At 31.1% G+C, this 21,745-nt stretch overlaps 1 protein-coding gene across 1 annotated transcript in view; it reads left to right on the forward strand.

The window, feature by feature from the left end:
- PCDH10 (protocadherin 10) overlaps positions 1–19,328 on the forward strand; it is a 40,545-nt gene extending 21,217 nt beyond the window's left edge. Inside the window, exon 5 of the mRNA XM_012640394.1 lies at positions 18,685–19,328. Coding sequence (XP_012495848.1) covers positions 18,685–18,704 — 20 coding nt within the window. The 3' untranslated portion in view covers positions 18,705–19,328. The remainder of the gene's footprint in view (positions 1–18,684) is intronic.
- Positions 19,329–21,745: the final 2,417 nt, after the last annotated feature.

Consider the following 21,745-nt stretch of genomic DNA (forward strand, 5'->3'; position numbering starts at 1 on the left):
CAAATTACCAGAGAAAGAATGGACTGTGATTATGTTTAACACAAGAGTAAATTTATTTAACTAATGGCTGCTTAAATTATCAGAAGCTGTTAACATGATAGTATGGTGCTTGTTGAGAAATAGATAATGTGATATAGTCCATTTTAGTCTATTCCTTTATTTTATGAGGTACTGGCTGTACTTTTTGAGGACCGTTTTACGGTGCTTAAGTGTAGCAAAATTAACCATGACACTGTCGAGCAAACAGCTTCCTGGTTCTAGTGTTTATGTATTATGAAGAAGGCATTATTTTTAACTGATAGTAAAAATGTTGTAGTCAGTAGGACCTTTTCCCCATTTTAAGAACTGGCATTAGCCAAAGTATTACACTAGATTCCAGTATTACCTGTGTTGGATATTATATTTTATACAGAATAAAAAATTGGCATTAGTTTATCACCAAGTGTTATAAGGCTCATATATATGCCAATAACTATATTTGGGTTGAAAATTAGATAGTTACTACTATACTTCACAAAAGCATATTTATAAGTGTTTTTGTCATAATTTACATGTAAGTATCTTTTAAAAAGACCTCGGCGTAGGTAGAAGTAGTACATGAGTAAAATCAGTGTCAAATATGCATTATCTGGATTAAATTTTTAATCACCCAGGATAAAGAAATAGTCAATATAGAGGAGTTCTTTTATATGTAACTAACTAAACGTATCATTGGATTTGTTTCTTAAAGTGCAGCACATAGTAGGAAGTTCTGAGACAGCAATGGTGACCATAGACCAAATAGACATGATAAAGTAATCGATGGTACACACTTGATGGTGTAGGTAAGCTTAAATGTTCACATGTAGGTTTAATCTAAATGATGGTAGGAAGAGGTCCGCAGATATGAGAGTTAATGTGATAGTTTGACTGTTGCCATACATTGTATGCTTAGAAAATTTATAGAAAACCTAGAGGCTGATCTGAAAAATTGTATAAAATTCTTACACATTATTTTCACCATTTATAAGCCTGGTTCCAGAACTAATCCCCTTGTTAATCACTAATAGTGCAGTTTTGAGGTGTATTTTCTTTAAAATTGCACATCATATGGTTACACTGGAGATCATGAAATCCAGGTATGTTTTGGTAGTTATATCCTGATGTTTTACTTCAATCTTTTTAATAAGAACAATGGTAATGTAGGGCAATATCGTATAGAATCTATAGAGTTCTAGTAAGTTAAATTTTTAAACATGTTTAAAATGGCAAATTACTTCAAGAATATACAAAAGTGAGAAAATAGTGTGCCAAATCTTCCATATTTTCCACCACACAGCTTAAACAATCATCCACTCTTGGCCAAATTTGTTTCTTCCAAACACTAATACAACTGCCTTTTCATTCAGATGTTTTAAAGCAAATCCAGAGATCCTATTGTTTAATCCATTAATATTTCAGCATGTGTTTATTAATGATAAGTTTATTTTTAACATAATCACAAGAACAATATTCCTTCTTAAAACTGAATTTTCTTACTATCATTGGTTGTCTAGTTATTGTCTAAATTTCTCTAATTTTCTCATAAATGCTATTTATATTTATAGTTACTTTGATTTATGATTAAAATAAGCTTTACAGATAGCAACATTTTTTTTTATTTTGGGTTTTTTATTTTAAAATGTTTTATTAAGGTATAATATGCATATAGAAAAGTACAAAAATGATAAATGTATGTAATGCAAGAAATTTTCGCAAAATGAGCACACCTGTGTAATCAGTGACCAAAGCATTTCTAGGTACTCTGTCTAGTAGGCAAAACATTACTATGGTAGAATCTCAAGAAATTTACCTGAGGACAAAGGGGAGGCAATTGAGAAAGCCTTGATTTCGTCTGTTTCCCTCCCTTCCTATTTCTTTGTGGAGAACTCCTCATCTTTCTTTCTTTGGAATTTTGAAGAGGAAAACATTTGATTTCTTAAAGGCTATTTTTCTCACCTCATACATTGAGTTGAAATGGAAAATAAAATGCCCAGGAATAAAAATTAAGAAATTACGGTTTTAGAAAGATTTGAGGAGATATATAAAGTGTAAAAAATAAGTATGAACATGTCAAACATATTATATACATAAGCAATAAATAACATAAATTATGTTTATTAAAAGTATGCATTCATAACTTGAAAGTTTAAAGCCTCATATTATACAAAATAGTTTATAGAATGAACACAGGTGAATATAGATTTAAAATATCTTACTTTTTCAAATATTGAGTCTTCTCTTTACTAAGTTGACTTATTTCTCTTATAATGAGAATTTTCCACTTTGGGTATCATATTATCCTCAGCTGAATTTTAAGGGCAATCCATGGTGGCAGCTAGTGTGAAATGGCTTGCAATTAAATAAAAATGAAATAGCCATTATTAATGATTCAAAGGCAAGTAGCATGCTATCCTTAAACCTAGTAATAATACATGCTTTCTTTATAATATTGGAAGATATAGCAATCAGGCCATATATACCATATATGATCATTATATTTTGGGTTGAAATTTTGGAGATTAAATTAAAATGTAGCCTTAGTTTGGTAATGTGGAAGCATGAACCAATTACACACTTAAGAAAAATAAAATGAAAGAGAAAATAATCAAATGGAAAGTTGTGTTAGCTGAACATTAATGCTAAATTTAATAGTAACAGTAGTGGCTGAGTACCTATTTTATAGGCATGGGTAGATGAAATAAGACATAATAAAGACACCAATTTTATAAATTATAACAAGGTGACAGTTTTTATCTGTCAGGCATCATGGAATAAGCCCTGTGAAACTCAGACAATAGTAAATAATTTTCGAATCAGATATATGAATCTTTTATATAATTATATGAATATACATAATTTTCTATATGTAAAAGGATTGTTTGGTATTAGAAAATGTATAAATGCCTTCTTTTCATAGATTGAATCCTAACTCTTTAGGGGTTGAATTAAGCTAAGAATTTGTAAAATCTATACTTTTAAATTATATTATGGAATGTTATAAAGACAATTATTTCTCAAATTATAACAACAAAATATTGACTAACATTGAAATTATTGCACAGGATAATCTTTTATTAAATTCAGGCTTATGTTAGAATTATTTTTAGGAAATACTTGACACTGAATAATTTAATTTTCATCTTTCACTGTTAAAATTGAGCTTGAGATCTAGTAATATAATCCTTGATAAATTTCTCTCTTTGTAGTAATTTTCATAGAAATTGTTTTCATGATGCTCATATAAAATGTGCTAATATATCTTCTCTTTAAATGGAAACATTTAAAGTAGTTACAAAGGGCATATCATGTTGTTTTGAAGTTAATTTTAAGTCTATGTCCTTTTTCCTACTCTTTTAAAGTTCTTCACATTTAACTTATTTTCTTCTCTCATTTCTGAAGGCTCTCAATAAGTCCTATTATTTTTGGTATCATTATTTACTGTAATAATACAGCACCATAACAATTTAAAACTGTAAAAACATTTTAACCAGCTTCCTTAGGCAGGTCTTCCCAAGCTACTGACAAGAACAGTGTGACCCACATTCAAGAACACTTATTGTTGAGCACCACTGTATTCCAGGCACAGTAGTCTTTGGTTTTGTTTGGCCTAAAACTAGATTATGTAAATATTTTTAAGGCCTGGAGTGTAGGAAAGTGCTTATGGCACAGGAACTCATTACAAACTGATGTGTTAATAAGATCAATATCTTCATTTAAAATACCAATATGGTAACTAAATAAACTGAAATACTCCTGAGAAATCTCCAGGGGAAAAATAAAAATACTATCAGAACTTTGGTTGAGAATGTAAAGGAAATTAAATCAACTTAATTGTTAGTGATAATATATAGCCTCGTGCATCCTCATTCGATGTAAGTGGTGTGTACCTACTGCACAGATCAAAATACTCCGATCAGGTCATCTCAGGGTTACCTGCTCTGGGTCATCTTCAAGACATGGAAAAGCATTTTTAATTACTGTATCCTCCTCTCCCCCAGACCTCATGCAAACCAGTAGCCTTCCTGGGAGATAATGTTTTAGAAATGAACAAAGCAATCTTGGGCACATACCACAGTACAAGTAAAAAGTTCTCAACTTCCTTTAAAATGTACCTGCAGCACGACCTGCTCACCTGGTTGAATTGTGGTATTCTTAGTAAATGAATACCTGAAAAGCACTCTAGTCTTACTGCTTTTAGAATAGGTTTTCCTAAACATCACTAATTTTATCCATTTTGACTTTATTGTAACTTTTAATTTTAGAAGATAACATTTTTTATTTTTTTCTCAAAGTACGCTTTTACTTCCTCTGGATTCATAGCTATGGATTTACAAGCATGGTCTTTGTACAGGTTCTCGTATCAGAGAAGTGATTTGGTGAGGTTAGGAGCATCAGTTATGGGGCCAGTCAGCCAGATTTGAAATACTGATCCAGCCATTTACCAGCTGTGCACCCCTGTAATTTCTTTAACCTTCCTGTAACTCATTTTTCTCATCTGTGAAATAGATCCTCAAAAGCCTCATTGTGGAGATTAAATTATTTAACATATGTAAAGCAGTGAGTGCCTGGCCCAAAGGAAGCACTCATTAAGTGTTCAAGGAAACCATATATTTAGTTAAAATTGGAACAATGACATCAGCCTGACTATGGTCAAAATTACAATTCTGAGCTTAAATAGAACCAATTATGCTCTCTTTTATTCCCAGAGAAAAGTCAGACTCCAAATGTTCTTTTCACAATATATCACTATTTTACATCTGCAGTATACACATTCTTTCACCTAATACCTGTTTTAATAGTACAATATCCCTATTTTTTTCCATCCATGAAACCTTTGTAACAGATATTACAGAACCAAATGTAATTCACAGCAAAGATTAAGCTTTATTTGTTTTATGATGACAGTAGTCACAAAGCATGATTATAAACTTTCAAACTTCATATTCTCATTATTTCACTTGTATATTTATAATGAGTGAAGATACTTGATTATGTACAACAGTGAAAATAATCTGGCAATGAATACTCATTTTTTAAACTACAGATTTTTATTCCAGTATAGGCGGTAGCACATTAAATTTGATGATTGTGGGGGAAAAAATGATGTCTATTTCTTTGGGCCAAAAAATTTAAAAAGTGAAACAAATCAATGTCCATATACAATTTGATTGATCTATATTTAGACAATTGTACTTGCCCGTTAGTGTAAATTCTGGACTTAGACAGGATATTAGTACTCAAACAGTTCTGATGTTTTTGTGTGAGAGACACAGACGCCCTAAAATCGTTGAAGTAATTGAAAACAGTCTGTTAGCTTGGAGAACCATATCTTTCTGTAAGACACACCAATGATATCTATGTCTGTCATAGATCAGTATTTGATACATAAAAGCCCAAAGATTTTTTGCTTCCTTTGTTCTTCCCTAAAATCTTATCTGATAAACCTGATTCTCTCAGCCAGCGTTATATTTATATTTTTGTACCTTTGTCTTTCAAAGTGAGGCAGAAATAACAAATATCACAAACCCATTGAGAAACACCTAAGAAACTGCCCAAACTGTAGTTTCTGCTTTTGGTTTATTCATTGGGCTCTCTGTGTAGTTCTTACGATTTTATGATTCTGTGTGTTTTCTGTCTTCCTCCCTACTACATCAACTGCATCTATATCACTATTTTGCCTGAATAACGAGATCTAACAACTAAGTTCTAGTGCCCAATTTTATTTCAAAATCATAATATTTTCATTTCTTCTTACGTTCATTTTTCATATGAAAACAAAAATTTCTCATTTTTCATGAAATGATAATACTCCTGCATTTCATAATGCTCATTCCAGCTGTGGAAGAAATGAAATTTTAAAACATTTCATTTTTTTTTATTTAATATGCCCGTGAATGAAATTACTATAGTCAACTGCAATTAAGCCTTTTCCCTTTTCTTGAAATGTACTGGTTTTCAATGATTCTATGTTTTAAATTTCACATCTCATTAAAAGAGGAACGTGATATTTACTTTATTAGAATAACATGTCTTTGGTTATCTTTGGGAAAGATCCCTTACGGTATAATCAAGGAAGGATTTATAGAGCTCACTTTGGGGCCACTATTCGAGCACTATTTGTATGATTTTTTTTTTTTTTTTTTGAGACAGGGTCTCACTGTGTTGCCCCGGCTAGAGTGCCGTGGCGTCATCCTAGCTCACAGCAACCTCAAACTCCTGGGCTCAAGCGATCCTTCTGCCTCAGCCTCCCAAGTAGCTGGGACTACAGGCATGCGCCACCATGCCCAGCTAGTTTTTTCTATATATTTTTAGTTGTCCGATTAATTTCTTTCTATTTTTAGTAGAGACGGGATCTCGCTCTTGCTCAGGCTGGTCTTGAACTCCTGAGTTCAAACAATCCGCCCACCTCGGCCTCCCAGAGTGTTAGGATTACAGGCGTGAGCCACTACGCCCGGCCACTATCTGTATGATTTTAATCATCAAATATAATATGCTACTTTCTATAGTGTATAGAGACAAAGGATGTTCTAGGAGTAGGGAATTGCATGAACAGAAGTGCAGAATTAGAGAGCAAATAATAAATGTGGAGAAGTGAATATTTTAAGTTGCTAAACCTATCAAATAAAACCAGAGGTATAGTGGAAGTTAAAGTTTGAAAGTTCTGTTTTGGATAGATTAAGGCATGTTTTGCATAATAATACCAATAGTAATAGTTGCTAACAATTATTGAGTATTTATTATGTGCCTGGACCTATTCTATAAACTTCTCAGATATGAATCCTTTCAAATGATATTCTTACTGTGTCCAATTTATAGATTATAAAACTAAGAAAAGGAGATGTCCACTAAATTGCTCCATGATTTTATGGCTAGTGAAGGAGAGCCATGCTTTTTATTTGAGACCATCTAATTCTAGAGTGGGCGTTTGTAACCAATTCACTACTTGGAATCCCAGGCTTAAGAAATTCAACACTATTCTGAAGGAAGTTAGCAAGGATTTGTTGTTTAGGGTTGTGTTTTTGTTTTACTAATAGAGTATTATTGTAGTTGTCAAGCATTGTGGCAATAAGGCCTGAACAAGAATGTTCCTGGTGGAGAATGAAAATGAAGAGATTACTATTAGAGAAATTTTGAGGAAAAAATAGGATTAGAAAGATAAATGTAGTAATAAAAATTAAAGAAGTTAGTCATCAAGTATAGTTCTCTAGTCCTGAGACTGGGTGATTGAGAGAAGATTGCATTGACAATAATAATGATGATGATGATAAAGTTCATGTGTCAGAGAATCGATTTTGATTGGAAAACTGATAGATAACCTATTAGGAAAACCTTTGGGAGTACGTTTCAGTAGAATGGAAAACATAAGATGCTAAATTATGTCTGATCATTTATTATTGTTATTACTATTATTGTGAGTCAGTGTTAAAAGCCAAATCTTAAATTAAGATTTGTGGAAGCAAAAAGTAGACATGAGAAAAGATTATAACTGAAAATACTAGTAGATTGAGAAAAAGCAGGGGTTATTTTTGCATAGGAAAGATTTGATTAAATGTATGTGACTTCTAATCATTTGAATTTTATTTGAAATGCTGTAATTAAAGTTGTCCCTGTGTCTTCACTCATTCTGTGAGTTGCAGACCAGATTTTCCTAGGGTAAGATTACTTGTGAAGCAATCTTTTATTTAAAAAAAAAAAATTCAGCCTCACAGTTATAAAGTGAATTTAATATTAGTCTATGATCATTATCTGCCTGATTTTTTTCTTTGCTAAATGTTTTGGAAAAAATTTCCAGTGCTTTTCTATAGGTTCCTCGCTTCCGTTGTTGGGGACACTCTCTGAGGCTTGAGACAGTGGTCTAGAATCCTTTCTTTGACCAGCTCATTTCACCACTTTTATCCTTTCACAATTACCCTTAGAATTGAGTCAGCCACAAAACACCTAGGCAGTCTTTTTGAATGCAGCAGGTTTTGTTAACATTTTGAAGACTTAGTGTGATCGAATGCAGACTACTTCCAGGTATGTGAAGTATGAACCCTGGGTTTTCTGCTGGGCTCAGAAAAAGCACACATATACTTTCTTTTGTGTTCCTCAAATCCAGTGTTTTCTGCCTAATTTACCAAAATCAATGAGGACCCCTCAACCTTTCCGTCTGACTTCTACTATTAACTAATTAGAATATTTCTCTGAGATATGTGACTCTAATATTCTCCTTAAAATATTTTAGAGGCTCTCTGTGGCAGCCACAATAATGTTCATAATTATACTAGCTCTTGAAGTCTTTTATATTTAAGCCCTGCCTACATTTTCTGCTTCATGCCATTTAATGAACAGTCAGCTTCTTGATACGCCATTTTTCTCAAGCCCGTGTATGGTTACACATTCAATTCTCCTTCTGGAATGCTCTCTCATCTACAAAACCATGCTGCTCTCCCTCTGCATGGCCATCTCCTACTAATCAATCAAGATTCAAGTCATTTTACCTTTAATGAGAAGGCTTCCCAGACAGAGGTATATATACTCTTCCTGTAACTTATTATAAATTCGTATACATAATTGCTGTCTTTAAAATATTTTGTGTAACAATTATTAGTCCATTCAACTGTAAAATCTTTTAGAGCAGAATCTATGTGCATTCATTTTAAAGTCCTGTGTTCCAGAACTGTGTCTGGAGCACAGTAGACACCCATAAATCCTTATAGACTAGATCAATAAATCAATAACCGACACAATTTGAAATAAGTAAGCTACATTTCTTTTCTTTTTTTTTTTTTAAGAAAGTGGACCAGGCATCTACTTTGACTTAGATAAATAATAAAATTACAGTAGTCTCTGAATGTGAAAAAAATGTCAAACAAAAACTACAAAACATGCAACCATTTCCAGTCCTAAATGATCTCACCTGGATTTTATCTTTTTTCAGATTTCCATGATTTTCATGTTTTTATTCTGGCCTTAACTATACTAGTTTTTTAATTCTTTTTTCTGATACATCACATTCTCTTTCACAACTCCTTAAACCTCATTTCACTATCACAAACTGCAAATTTCACTAATTTATTTCTTTTTAATTGTTGATCAAATACCATTTACAAACATACATGTGAACATTAAGTATATGGAAGTTAACTGTACACATGAACATAACGGGGCAGCCATTGTGGATACGTGCTTATGGAGAGGAGGTGGTTGTTAGTACTGGATCACTATGGCTACAAGCAATTTATCTGACTTTCCTTTAGGTTTCTGAGGTTTTCATGTACCAGTTTTTAAGTATATGGTATGCTTACTCATCATCATTATTGCATAAGTTATGTTTGAATTTTTTCTTAGATGTTTGTTTGTTTTGTGACATTGTAGCAACTAATGGGTACCTTAGATGCTTTTTTAAAAAAATTTTGATTTTTTTGCAAAAACTTTATTATGAGATAGGCATGTAGGTTTCTTTGTATGTACATTTGTCATATTTCAATAATGACACACATTTTATGTATAAATATACATTATCAATACTGTTTAACCAGAATCCTTTACTCAACAAAGTTTGATTGTTTAAAATTTGAACTTTTATCTAAATTTATTGTGATACCTTGCATAGATAGTAAATATATAAAATAATTTTTTACTTTGCTATGTAGTTAAATATTTTTAATAATTAATATGAACCCTAATTGAACACAAAGTTTAAAGTTATGGAAAATAATGTAACTATTTAAGGATCTAAATCTTAGCATCTAATTAGAATGTAATTAAAATGAATTTTATCCTTTAATAAGCATGATATAATCTTATTTCAAAAATTTAGCATTTGTGTGATTTTTTTAAAGCTAATTTAATTCACCATCCATCAGTTTTCAAATCTCTAATTACCTGATAACAGATTAAATTGAAAGGGGTAAAGGAGGAGCTTTAATGAGTTTTTGGGCTATAACTAAAAGTAAAGTATGTACCTAGGCTTGAATTTTAGAACAGGTAATTCAAAATTATGTTTATTATGCAAAGAAGAGAGAATACTATATTTAATATGTTTATTATCTATCTCACAAAAAATACTTCACTCAAAAACCAGGGATAAAATTTAATCATAATACAAAGAAATAATTTAAATAACAATTAAGATTTTGTTCATGTATGATAATCAGGTAATTAATCATTCAATATAAAGTTTTATTCCAGATGATTGAATTTTGATTCTTTATCTCTTTTTGAACTGATACCTTAATTTTAAGTAGTTTTTGATGGAAATATGTAGAAAACTTACTACATGAACCAGTTTTACAAAACAATTAAAAAACACTGCAACATTTTTCTGCTTTAGTGGTAAGTAGTGTTATCTCTGCTTTCATAAAGCAGATGCCTTGAGGATAGTGTCGCCAGGTCTAACAAATAAAAGTACATGACACCCAAATATTACATGGGGTCATATTTATGCTAACAAATTATTTGTTGTTCTGACATTCATCTGTTACTGGTCACCCTGTATTTTATCTAGTAACCCAACTCAAAAGGTTATCAAAACCTATAGTCCTAGGGTTCCTAACCTGCTTTAGTGTAAGGGTGTTTTTTCTACATACTCCCTCTGTGGTCAGCTTTCGGTGTATCAGCATTTTCAACCCTCTTCTGAGTCTGCCCTTCCTACTTTTAATCTGCTATTTGCCTTAACATAGAAGTAACTGAATTATGTTAAGGAAAATCAAATCACCAAATATATTAAATAAATAGCCAGACATTTACACACTGTTTCTAAATAGCGTGTGTTGCATGTCTTTTTGAATATGTGCTTGAATAGACTTTATAAATATGTTACTTACCAATCCAGAAGATTTTCCACTTATTTTCATTGCTCAGTTCTCTAAGGTTGTGGTTAAATTAGTTTGAAACCTTACCCCTGTTTAAGAATGCTATTAGTGGTTAATAAATTAGACACATGATTATATATTTTTAAAATGATATCTTTTTTTAAAATGTTATTTATTTATCTATTTAGATTTCAAAATATTAAGGGGGTACAGGTGTTTTTGATACGTGGCTTGAGTTAGGGCTGTAAATATGCCCATCACCGGAATAGCGTTCATTGTACCCATTAGGGGGGTTTTTGCTCCTCCCCTCATCCCCTCTCCCCACGATGGATTTCCAGTGACTTTTACTTCCCTCTGTGCACTTGTGTGCCCATCTGTTAGTTCTAGTTTATTAGAGAGTACGTGTGTTTGTTTTGTCTTTCTTGAGATCTTACGTATTTATTTGTATGTTTTTTCAATCTTACATTACTGAAATTTATACTTGGTTTTCATATAGAAGATGAAGTTGTGTACATCACTAGTAGGGTTAAATACAGCAATGTTTGGTGCAAATAGGTCTACACAAGTGCAACATCCTATATTTACAGGAATGACCAATCTCATTCAGGCATTTTTCATACCTTCTTTTTGAAAATTAATGCTAATTTCAACCTTACAGGGAAATCACTAATTTAATCTTCTTACTCTGTTGTTTGGAAGGAAACCACTTGAAAAATAAGTGTCTAAATGTCAGTAAATATTATCAGCTCCATACTTCTCACAAGAAAAAAAGAACCATTTACTTTTTAAAGGAATATATTGATATTCTGTTGTAATTTCAGATACAGAAAATACTGGTATTTTCTAACTTAAATGAAAATATCTTTTATTAAAGTAAGACATAGAATTATTTCAAAAGAAATTTCAAGGGTATTTCTTTATTGCTAATGTAAAGGAGGCTATTTTCAAATATTTCTGGAACAAATCACAATTTCCATATTTATTGGAGATTCCAGGAAAAATTTTCAATGATATTATAAACATGGAGAAAAACATATGTTAGATTTACATTTCCTAAATATATGCCAATGTAGGACCAGAGCATATAAAAAATAATTCAGTCTCCAAACTTTGTTTTAAGACACTGAGTAAGCACAGGGTTTTGTTTACCAAAGAGTGCCTGGCTGAGTGACCAAAGTGCCCTGAGTAGGGTCATATCCTATTTTTTCCCCCCTCAGGGAAAATTTATTAAGCTTTCAAGAGCTTTTGACATTTTTAGGGAAATTTGAACTAGATCTCTTCATTCCTCAAAATTCCATGCAAGCACATTGTCCCAGCTTTTTTTAAACAAATATTTTAATTTCTAAGTTTAATGTTTTTAGAGTTTAAAAAACAAATCTTTAGGATATTGACAATTCTTGTTTCCAGATGGAAAAGTTATAAGCGTTTTTATAACATTTTGTGTTTTTAGGTATCTTGCTCAAATCAACTCAGATAATAATATTCAAAATGTATTGTCTAAAAGAGTTTATACACTATCACTAGTTTTTGTCATAGTTCAAAGCACTCTTCATTAATATCATTAATTAGAGGTAAATATTTTTAAACTAAACAAAATTGAGTGACTATAGCGGCATCTACCCTGTTAATAGTATTACATGTAGCTGACATGGGTGCAGTAACCCACAGAGTAGATAGATATTTCCTGGTGAAACAGTTATAGATGTACTATTGCCTCGTGAGAAGATAGTTTTGATTTACACACACACACACACACACACACACACATGCAAACAAGCATATACATATACGGAAATTTCTAAGCACCTAAGTAATCCTCTATCTAGAAGGAATCTGTGACGTTTCAGGGGACTCACTTTTTCATACAAAGCTATGTGAGAGTAATGGTATACCATTTTACTTGTGGACACTTGTGGACAAATAGAAACCCCTATTTTTAAGGCTAATTCTTTTTCATAGCAATGAAATTTTGTTTAACAATAAACACTGAGCAATACTAAATTATTAAATTTTCACTGGTAGTAAATACAGGGCTTTGAAGTGTATCAACTCTACTTGATCTGCAAGGTATCTTACAGATTATCAAATAAATTCCTTCATTGCACATACCCTACTAGGTGAGAAAATGAGGCCTGCTCCATTTTTAATTCATAGCCTGAAATTGGTATATATAGTCTCTATCATAGTAATAAGATTAGAATCTTAAGAGTGACGGCTGACTATTCAAGGGTGCCGGAGTTGGCTAGAGCTAAAATGTCTATGAAAAGAACATTATGCTCAGCATGCCTCTCTCCTCTCTTAGAAATGATCCATTTAACTCATTCATTGATGTACATTTCTATTTCATAAAACTACCTTGCCAATTTTCTTATCATTTAAAATATCCTTGGATTCAAATTTTAATTTAATAAATATTAATTGCAAAGTATGTTTTAAGCACTGGATACACATATAGACTAAACTAAAAATAAAGACTTGGCTTTACTACATATTTTTTACATTCATGGTCTAAAGGATTGTTTGAGTCATTTACTTCACAAAGTTTCCTTTCTAAAAGACTAATCAAGCTTATACATATTACACATTACTACCTTCTCCTAACAAACTCCTGTTTTTCACATTTGTTCTCTAATCTGGTAACTTTGTCAAGCTAGAATAAAAAGGCATATTGCTTAATGAAAGGAAAAAAGTAAATTTAGTATGAATGTTATGAATTAAATAACTCAATTTTATACTGCACTAAAGCATTATTATTGAACACAAAGACAATACCTGATCCTAACAGGAGACTTTTCAGTCTTTTTATAATCCATAATTAACCACAACATGTAATCAGGTTTTTTTTTCATTATGTATATTTCTAAATATATTAATTTTAAATCTATTTGTAATTGTTTTTTGTGAGGAGGAAAATATGACTCACCATCCAAGCAATACAACTACATTTTCAAAAACAAAAGCAAATTGAATGTTCAAATGGAAAGTAAAAGACAAATCAAGTAGTTACCCTTTTTCTTTTTTTTTTTTAGAGAGGAGTCTCACTCTGACACTCAGGCTAGAGTGCAGTGGCATGATCATAGCTCATTGTAAACTTCACTTCCTGGACTCAAGAGATCCTTTGGCTTCAACCTCCCTCCTGAGTAGCTAGGCCTACAGGCATGAACCACCATGCCCAACTAAATTTTTAAAAATTTTTTTGTAGAGACGGGGATCTTGCTAAGATGTAATCATTGCTCAGGCTGACCTCCTGGTACCCTCTTTTAATAGTTAACACTACTGTGCTGATTACCAGATATAGGGTTAAACAAAAAAAAATTCTTTAAAAAGATGTTAAAGGGAATCCTCAAAAGTAGTTCGAGAATAAGACAGAGGAAAGTTGAAAGAACAAATTATTCAACTGGACAAATTTCTAATGGAGGATTACTTTTAAACTAGGTTTATGATGTGCTTTTACACAGAGAACAGAGATCAAGTGTTTCTGACTTCCACAGGGGGTAAGGGATTCGAATTCTTGCATGCTAGATTCACTTTATACATAAAGAAGTATCCTGACAGTGAAGCTCATTAAACATTTGAATGAGCTCCAGAGTAGGTTACTGATCTCAGCTTCTGGAAATTTTTCACTGTAGTTGAGAGTCTCAATCATCTAAGATTTTTGAAGGCTGTCTCTTTCAGTTGTAAAAATAGATTATTAGATTATTTCACAAGCTTAATTTATTGCTTCTGAGATTTATAGTGTCATAAAGTATAAAGGGTATTTTGTTTCCTGCTATGAAAGTATGGCAATGGGAATATTCAAGTTATTAAATTGTCATTTTAATGTATTATATAAAATTATTTTTCACCAGGCTATTATGTGGTATGATAGTATATCAGTACTGATAAATTTACATTTATTTTTGCAACATACATGTTACAGTCATTTTTCTAAAGTCATTAATCAGTTTAATATCCTAAATTTTTAATCTGTTTAAAAGTTTAATTTTTCCCACAGTTTGATATTATACTTGGCAAATTATAAAAAAGCAACAAGATTCCACAATGTAAAGAAAAATATACACCATGGAACTTTCATTAAATGTTATATATATATGTTAAATTATAAGAAGGTAGATATCTGAGAATTTCTCTTACATTAAAAGTACTTTTTCATCTATAGTTCAGACATAATAAATGTCTTAAATCTAACATTTATGTGACTATGAAGAATAAATGCAGTAAATGAATAGAATTAAGAAGGAACACACAGTCCCTTTCCTATTACTTTTGATTTGACTGAAAAGAAAACCATCCCTATCAAGTGACCAATTCCCTACATAAGCTGATACATAGCTAGAAAAAAAAAAAAAACGTGCTAAATGAAAAGAAAAAAACCAAAATTCTCCACCTATGCTTTGATAATTCCAAAACATATGTCAAATACATCAGAAAGCATGGAATCTATGTATTTGATCTATTCTCTCTAGCCTGAAATGTATCAGCAAGTGAATGGCCATACTCCTTAACACTGTGGAATAATTCTGGCAATGACTCCAAAATGTAATTACATTGATTTTTTGAGGGGAAAAGGGATGGATAATATTTGTTTGCTACTTGTCCAACATTAACCCATACAACCCTGAAAGAATAAAGATTGTTCAATATTTAAACTTACCTCTTAAAAGTTTTAAAATAAATTGGATATGACTATAACTTTAGTAATAGTATTTCTAGTTTGGCAGTACAGTTGGCCCTGCATATTCTTGGGTTCAACCAAAAATTCAGAAAAAAAAAAATTCCACAAAGTTCCATGAAACAAAACTTGAGTTTGCCACATGCCAAGCCCTATGTTGAATTCATGGGAATAATGTGATGTGTAGGCTTTTTGTTAAATATTATAAGTAATGTAGAGATGACTCAGAGTACACAGAACTATGTGCATAGGTTATATACAAATACTATGGACCATTTAATATAAGGGACATGATTATCCTCAGATTTGGGTGTCTGCAGGGTAGTCCTGGAACCAATCCACCCCTTCAGATACTGAGGCACAATTGTACTTTATATATGTGAGATTAGCTTCTGAAATGGAGGAAATCTTCACTCTCAATCTAATTTGTTCTGACCTCCCACCTCAATTCTTATATTTATCCTATTCAGATTTGCATGCCTGAATTAAGATAGGTAGGAGGAGGTACATTTTTAAAAAGGTGATTATATTATTCAGACAACCACTAGGATAGGTGGACTTTAAATAAAAACCATTCACATATAACTCTAAGCAACAATTAGAATATGTCTTTTAAGTTTATGTTTATATTTTAGATAGGACAACGTGTGCTAAATTTTTGTGTTCTTATAACTGTGAACCATTTTAATAATATAATTTCTTTTTGTATCCTAACTAAATCAAACAAACATAAGATCCATGCTAACAGCCTTTATTTAAGTAATTTTTAACTTAAATGGAAATGATATTTTACTGATTTAGACATGCTAAGTTGACTAATTTCTGCATTTATACTAAGATATGGCTTTTCAATATATTTGGGGTTTTTCACATTTATAATAAATTAGTTTATAGGTTGAGTATAGGTCACACCTGAGTTTCTTTTGTCCTTGAACTAAGAAAAGAATGTTTCCTGTAAGTCAGCATTTTCTGATTTATTCTATTAAAATAAAAAGCTACAACCTGTAAGTAGTATCTCAAATTTATTTTGAAAAAAGCAGTATTATTTGTAGATAACCATATTTCCCGTGTTTTCCAGGAAAGCACAAGATACTGTGTAATTAATAACAGTGCTGGCCGGGCGTGGTGGCTCACGCCTGTAATCCTAGCACTCTGGGAGGCCGAGGCGGGCGGATTGTTTGAGCTCAGGAGTTCGAGACCAGCCTGAGCAAGAGCGAGACTCCGTCTCTACTAAAAATAGAAAGAAATTAATCAGACAACTAAAAATATATACAAAAAATTAGCCGGGCATGGTGGCGCATGCCTGTAGTCCCAGCTACTCGGGAGGCTGAGGCAGGAGGATCGCTTGAGCCCAGGAGTTTGAGTTTGCTGTGAGCTAGGCTGACGCCACGGCACTCACTCTAGCCCGGGCAAAAGAGTGAGACTCTGTCTAAAAAAAAAAAAAAAAAAATGACAGTGCTCCCTTTCACTCACCAAAGTGTCCAGTTTGGATGATAAGTTATTTGGTGACTGTAACTATTTGTTCTGATTTATTTTACATATTTGAATGTTTATGGTTGCACTTTTCTAATTTACTGAATAATTTTCAATTCAGATTGATATAAACAAAATATATTTGAATTATTTATACTAAAGTTTATCATGAAACAGGAAATTTGAATTCAAGGACATAGAAAAACGGGTTTAACTCTATTAAAAGAGCAAAGTTTCTATCTGCTTATAGAACATCCCCTGTAGCATTATGACCAGGTAAGTTGTGATAGCTACCATGTGGTCCAATATTGTAATTATAAAGGAACTATAAGTATCATTTATATTTTTCTTTTTCTTTTTTTTGCCCTCTCAACCCAGCTTTTCTCAACTCCGGGAGAACCGGGAAGAGAAGGCCAATTTATAATTATTGATATCATATGATATTACACAATAAAATATGTTTTGATTACTTTCAATATTGTTTACTACACAATACATGGAAATATTCATTTTGACTTTAGTTTCTCTCAGTGGTGGTACCTGACTGTTACAGTTTTAATTGATGTGCCTGCTAAATGGTGAACCAGTGAAGAAATGTTTCATTGGTCAGAAATTGAGTTTTTGAGGAAAAATAAATGAGAGAAGTAGGGAAACAAATTAGGAAAAAATAGATAACTAGATAATCTACTTGAAATGAGTGGAAATACCAGAGGAGAAGGATTGAAATGATCAACATATTCTTACCTTTGTTTAAAAAAAGAAAAAAACAACTATTCACCAGATTAAAACAATTCAGTTACGCTATTTACTGTAGTTCTTAATATTTAATGAGATATACATATATGTGATTTTTATCTAAATTGAACTATTTATTATGTGCCAGATACTGATCTAGATGATATAATTTATGTTCTCATTGTGCTCATGGTCAGATATTATAAAGATTATGGACAGATTGGAAGAAATAGCCTTTATCACTATAAATAAACAAAATACTTAATATGAAATCTGAACAATTGAATCTGGTCATTCTGCTTCATAAGTCAATGTTTTATAAGACTGGAGCAAATTTGATAGTATCTTTTCCCCCCTTTGCCTTTATTAACTTCTTTATGAAAAAATTAATTCCTTTTAGGGGATAAATTTACTTTTTAAAAATCGTAGGCCATAAAAGACTTGGTTTCATATAATTTTAAAAATGAAATAAAATAAACCTACAAAATAGAAGTCATCTTTAAATTGTTTAACTACATAAACACTTTTTGGTACAGTTTTCTCTAATATATATTGGTTTAATATATATAATTTAGAGTTGATTAAATTAAATGTATAACAAGTTATTCATAGATTTTCTAAAGACTTGTGCTAGAAATGTAGGAGCTACACATTTTTTTCTATATTCTGATCGTGCAGAAATAGTGAAGTAGGGATTGTTTTGTAGATAATTTTAAAGAGTTATCTCCACATCTTTGGTGGCTGGTATATAAAATAAACATTTCTCATTCAAAACTGATTTATAAGAATGTAAAAATTGGCATTTTCAGAAAATCAAACAACAGAATGACTGTGACTACTAATGCTAAAATATTTTCACACTACATAGGCTTGGTATGAGGGCACGACTAGTTTTCACTTGCATTTATTTCTTTTACAATAATGTGCAATTCTAAACTCTAGAAGTAAATCTCTTTTTCTTAGAGTATTTTTCTTTCTTTTTCACAGCACGGAAAAGGATATGCTAGTCAATTCTACAGGACTTACCTGAAGCAGCATGATTTGCACAAAGTCGACCAACAAAAGCATCAACTTTTCAACTTCATTATCTTGGCCATTCAGTTAGTTGTATGTAACTGAGTGTTAGATTTCCGGCGGAGTCATCGTGGCCAATTATAGGACCTAATTGCTCTCAGCAGGCCTGAGAAATGAGTTGAAATGTGCAGAACTGTAGAAACTTTAGAGGCAACTGACTTTGCCTCTCCGATCAGTGTGTGCCTGTTTACAGCACTATATATCTTTCTCTCTCCAAATGTCACTGAGCCCTTTAGATGTTTATATTCACCACAAGAAGCCAGTCATAAAGATAAAGGAAATTTGTGCATTATAAATGCAATATCACTGTTTTAAACTTGACTGTTTTATATTATTTTTGTGTGATCAAGTGTTCCCCAAGCTATTCCAACTTTACAAGAGAAATTGTGATTATGTTCTTTTCACCTGTGGGTTATAAAAATGTTGTATTCTGAAGACCCACAAAATATCAAAGACATTCTGTAGTTTATACACCGTGTTGCAAAGTGTTTACTGTACTATTTCAAAGCTTCTAAATAAATATAAAATATATATTATATTATATAATTTTCCTAAAATGTAGTACAACTCAGTTGGTTTTTAAATGGAGTCATACAGTCCACATCTTACAGTAAAGTAACAGGTAATTCAGGGTCCCAAAGATAAACTTACTAAGAAAAAAAAAATCATCAATAGTTTCTCCCCAGTTTTCATATCTTATTCAACCCTGTTTTTCCTTGTTTAAAAGAAAATAATGCTCTCAGCTACAAAATTTTGTCAAGAACTCATACTGAATTTTCAATGCCAAAGATGTAGCTGTCGATGTTATCAGATGGAGCACTTAATATGTACTATCAAAATATCTAATAATCGACATGATTCTGATTCTATTTCTATGGCTTTGAATTCAGAATCACTTAAAGCTTTTATAAAGAATCTATAAATTCACCTGTATTTGTTGTTAGAAAAAAAGCTGGGTGTCTGTACATTTTGTGGTGTAAAATATGTAATTGAAGATTACTATTTTAAGAAGTCCTCAGTCATACAACTCACACAGAATTTTATTTTACGTAGGTTTACATAGTTTTGTGACTTAATTATACATGATTATAAAATCTATTTATAACTCTATATGAATACATAGAGATATATGAACCATCTGAATTGGTAAAAAGTAACTATAAAATATACAGGATCTCTAAATTTAAAACAAATAAATTTGGAGATAGAAACATGGTACATTATTGTTTCAGTATTATCTTATGTGTGAAAATTTTATAGCTTAAATGTAGTCAGTGTTTTATTAATGAGAATATTCTTCATGAATCAGCCTTGAAAAGTTAAGCTTGCCTTTTACTTTTATGTCAAAAAACAAGGTTAATTATTAAATTTAGTAACATGCATTTTTCTTTCTTTTACATATTTTTTCTACTGGTGTTTATTACTTGTTAAAACCCATTAAGAGAGGAAAAAAATCAGAGAAAGTGAGATAATCTTCCAAGCAAAATCAGAATTTTCACACTTCCCCTCTAAAAAGCATCCAATGTTATACCGAAATGTCCAAATTACAGACCTATTTTGAAATACTTCTTTTAGTTTTTAACTGACCTTACATTCAATGATAGTTTGAGCTGTGCTCTGTTATTAAAGAATAGACTAAAACTTAACACAACAAATACTCTTCCTCTAATTTTATGCAGTTTAAGTGGAATATTTTTCTCTATATTTAGCATTACAATACATACATAAATTCATAGGTCCTTGATGTGTATGTTTAGAGTGATATCTTGGTATCACTCATTTGACTGTTATCAAAGTAGATATTAATATGTCACATCCCAATTGTGTATCAAAATAATTGTGTAATGTTCCAATCTTTTGGGGACCCTTTAAAAATATATTAAGCTAATCAATCATATGTAATACAAAAAGCACATACATTCACTAAGTGCAGCAGTAACATTTTCTCAAACTTTTGGCATTAGTACATTAATATTTTGAATGATAGACTATTTTAGTAAGGAAATGTTTATATATAATTTATCTGGGAAAAAGTCTGTTTGTTCTAATTGCTTTTCAAACAAGAAAATGATTTTCTTGTTGAATCACTCTGCTTTAATTAAAACCTTTCATGCATCATTTTACAATCATGGAAGAAAATCACATCCATCTTCTTTATTGCATGCATTAAAAATAAAATTATACTCACTTCACATAATAGTTACATTAATTAATTTGATTTAAAGAAATTTTCTTTAATTATTTAACCCTTTATTCCATTGTATATAATATCCTTTAAACCAACTTTTTATACCACATATTTGTGTATTAGTTATTTTTTATGTACCATAGTAACTAGTTATACTAACTTGCATTTTAGTTCTTATATCATCAATCTACAAAAACAAAAACAACAAATTGTCACTTAATTTGTGGGACAAATAAAATTACTTAAACATAAAATACTAAATTATTACATCGTTAATCAAATTTATTTTATTGAATTCAGAATAAATTAGAAGTTACAACAGAGTAAGGATATAAATTTAGTAAATTGGCTAAAATGTTGTCTACCAATGAAAGGGACTAAAAAATGGAAAATGCATCCAACCAATAAGGTTGGAAGGTTTCCAAATAAGCATTTATTAGATTAGTAGGTCAAGGAATATTTTAGAATAGGTTTCTATTTAATCTGATGATTTTAATATCTAATCTTCCATAATTTTTATACATAATAAAGAAAACTAATATCCACCTTATTAGATAGTATTTCATCAATAAATTATTTCAGAAAAGCATAATCATGTCATTTACTCCTTGTTAACATGGTTAGTTTTAGAGCAGTAAAAGTCAAAATATTTTCCTGTGGAAACAGTGTCTTAATGTTTCAAAAGTATGTCAAACGACAATTTTTAGAAATAGTTCGTCCACATGTAGAATTCTAATTTTTAGCTTGTGAGCATAATTTTGTGAAATCATTTTAAATCAAATATTT

The sequence above is a fragment of the Propithecus coquereli genome, unplaced genomic scaffold, assembly GCF_000956105.1.
Source record: "Propithecus coquereli isolate 6110/MARCELLA unplaced genomic scaffold, Pcoq_1.0 Scaffold151, whole genome shotgun sequence".
Classification (NCBI taxonomy): Eukaryota; Metazoa; Chordata; class Mammalia; order Primates; family Indriidae; genus Propithecus; species Propithecus coquereli.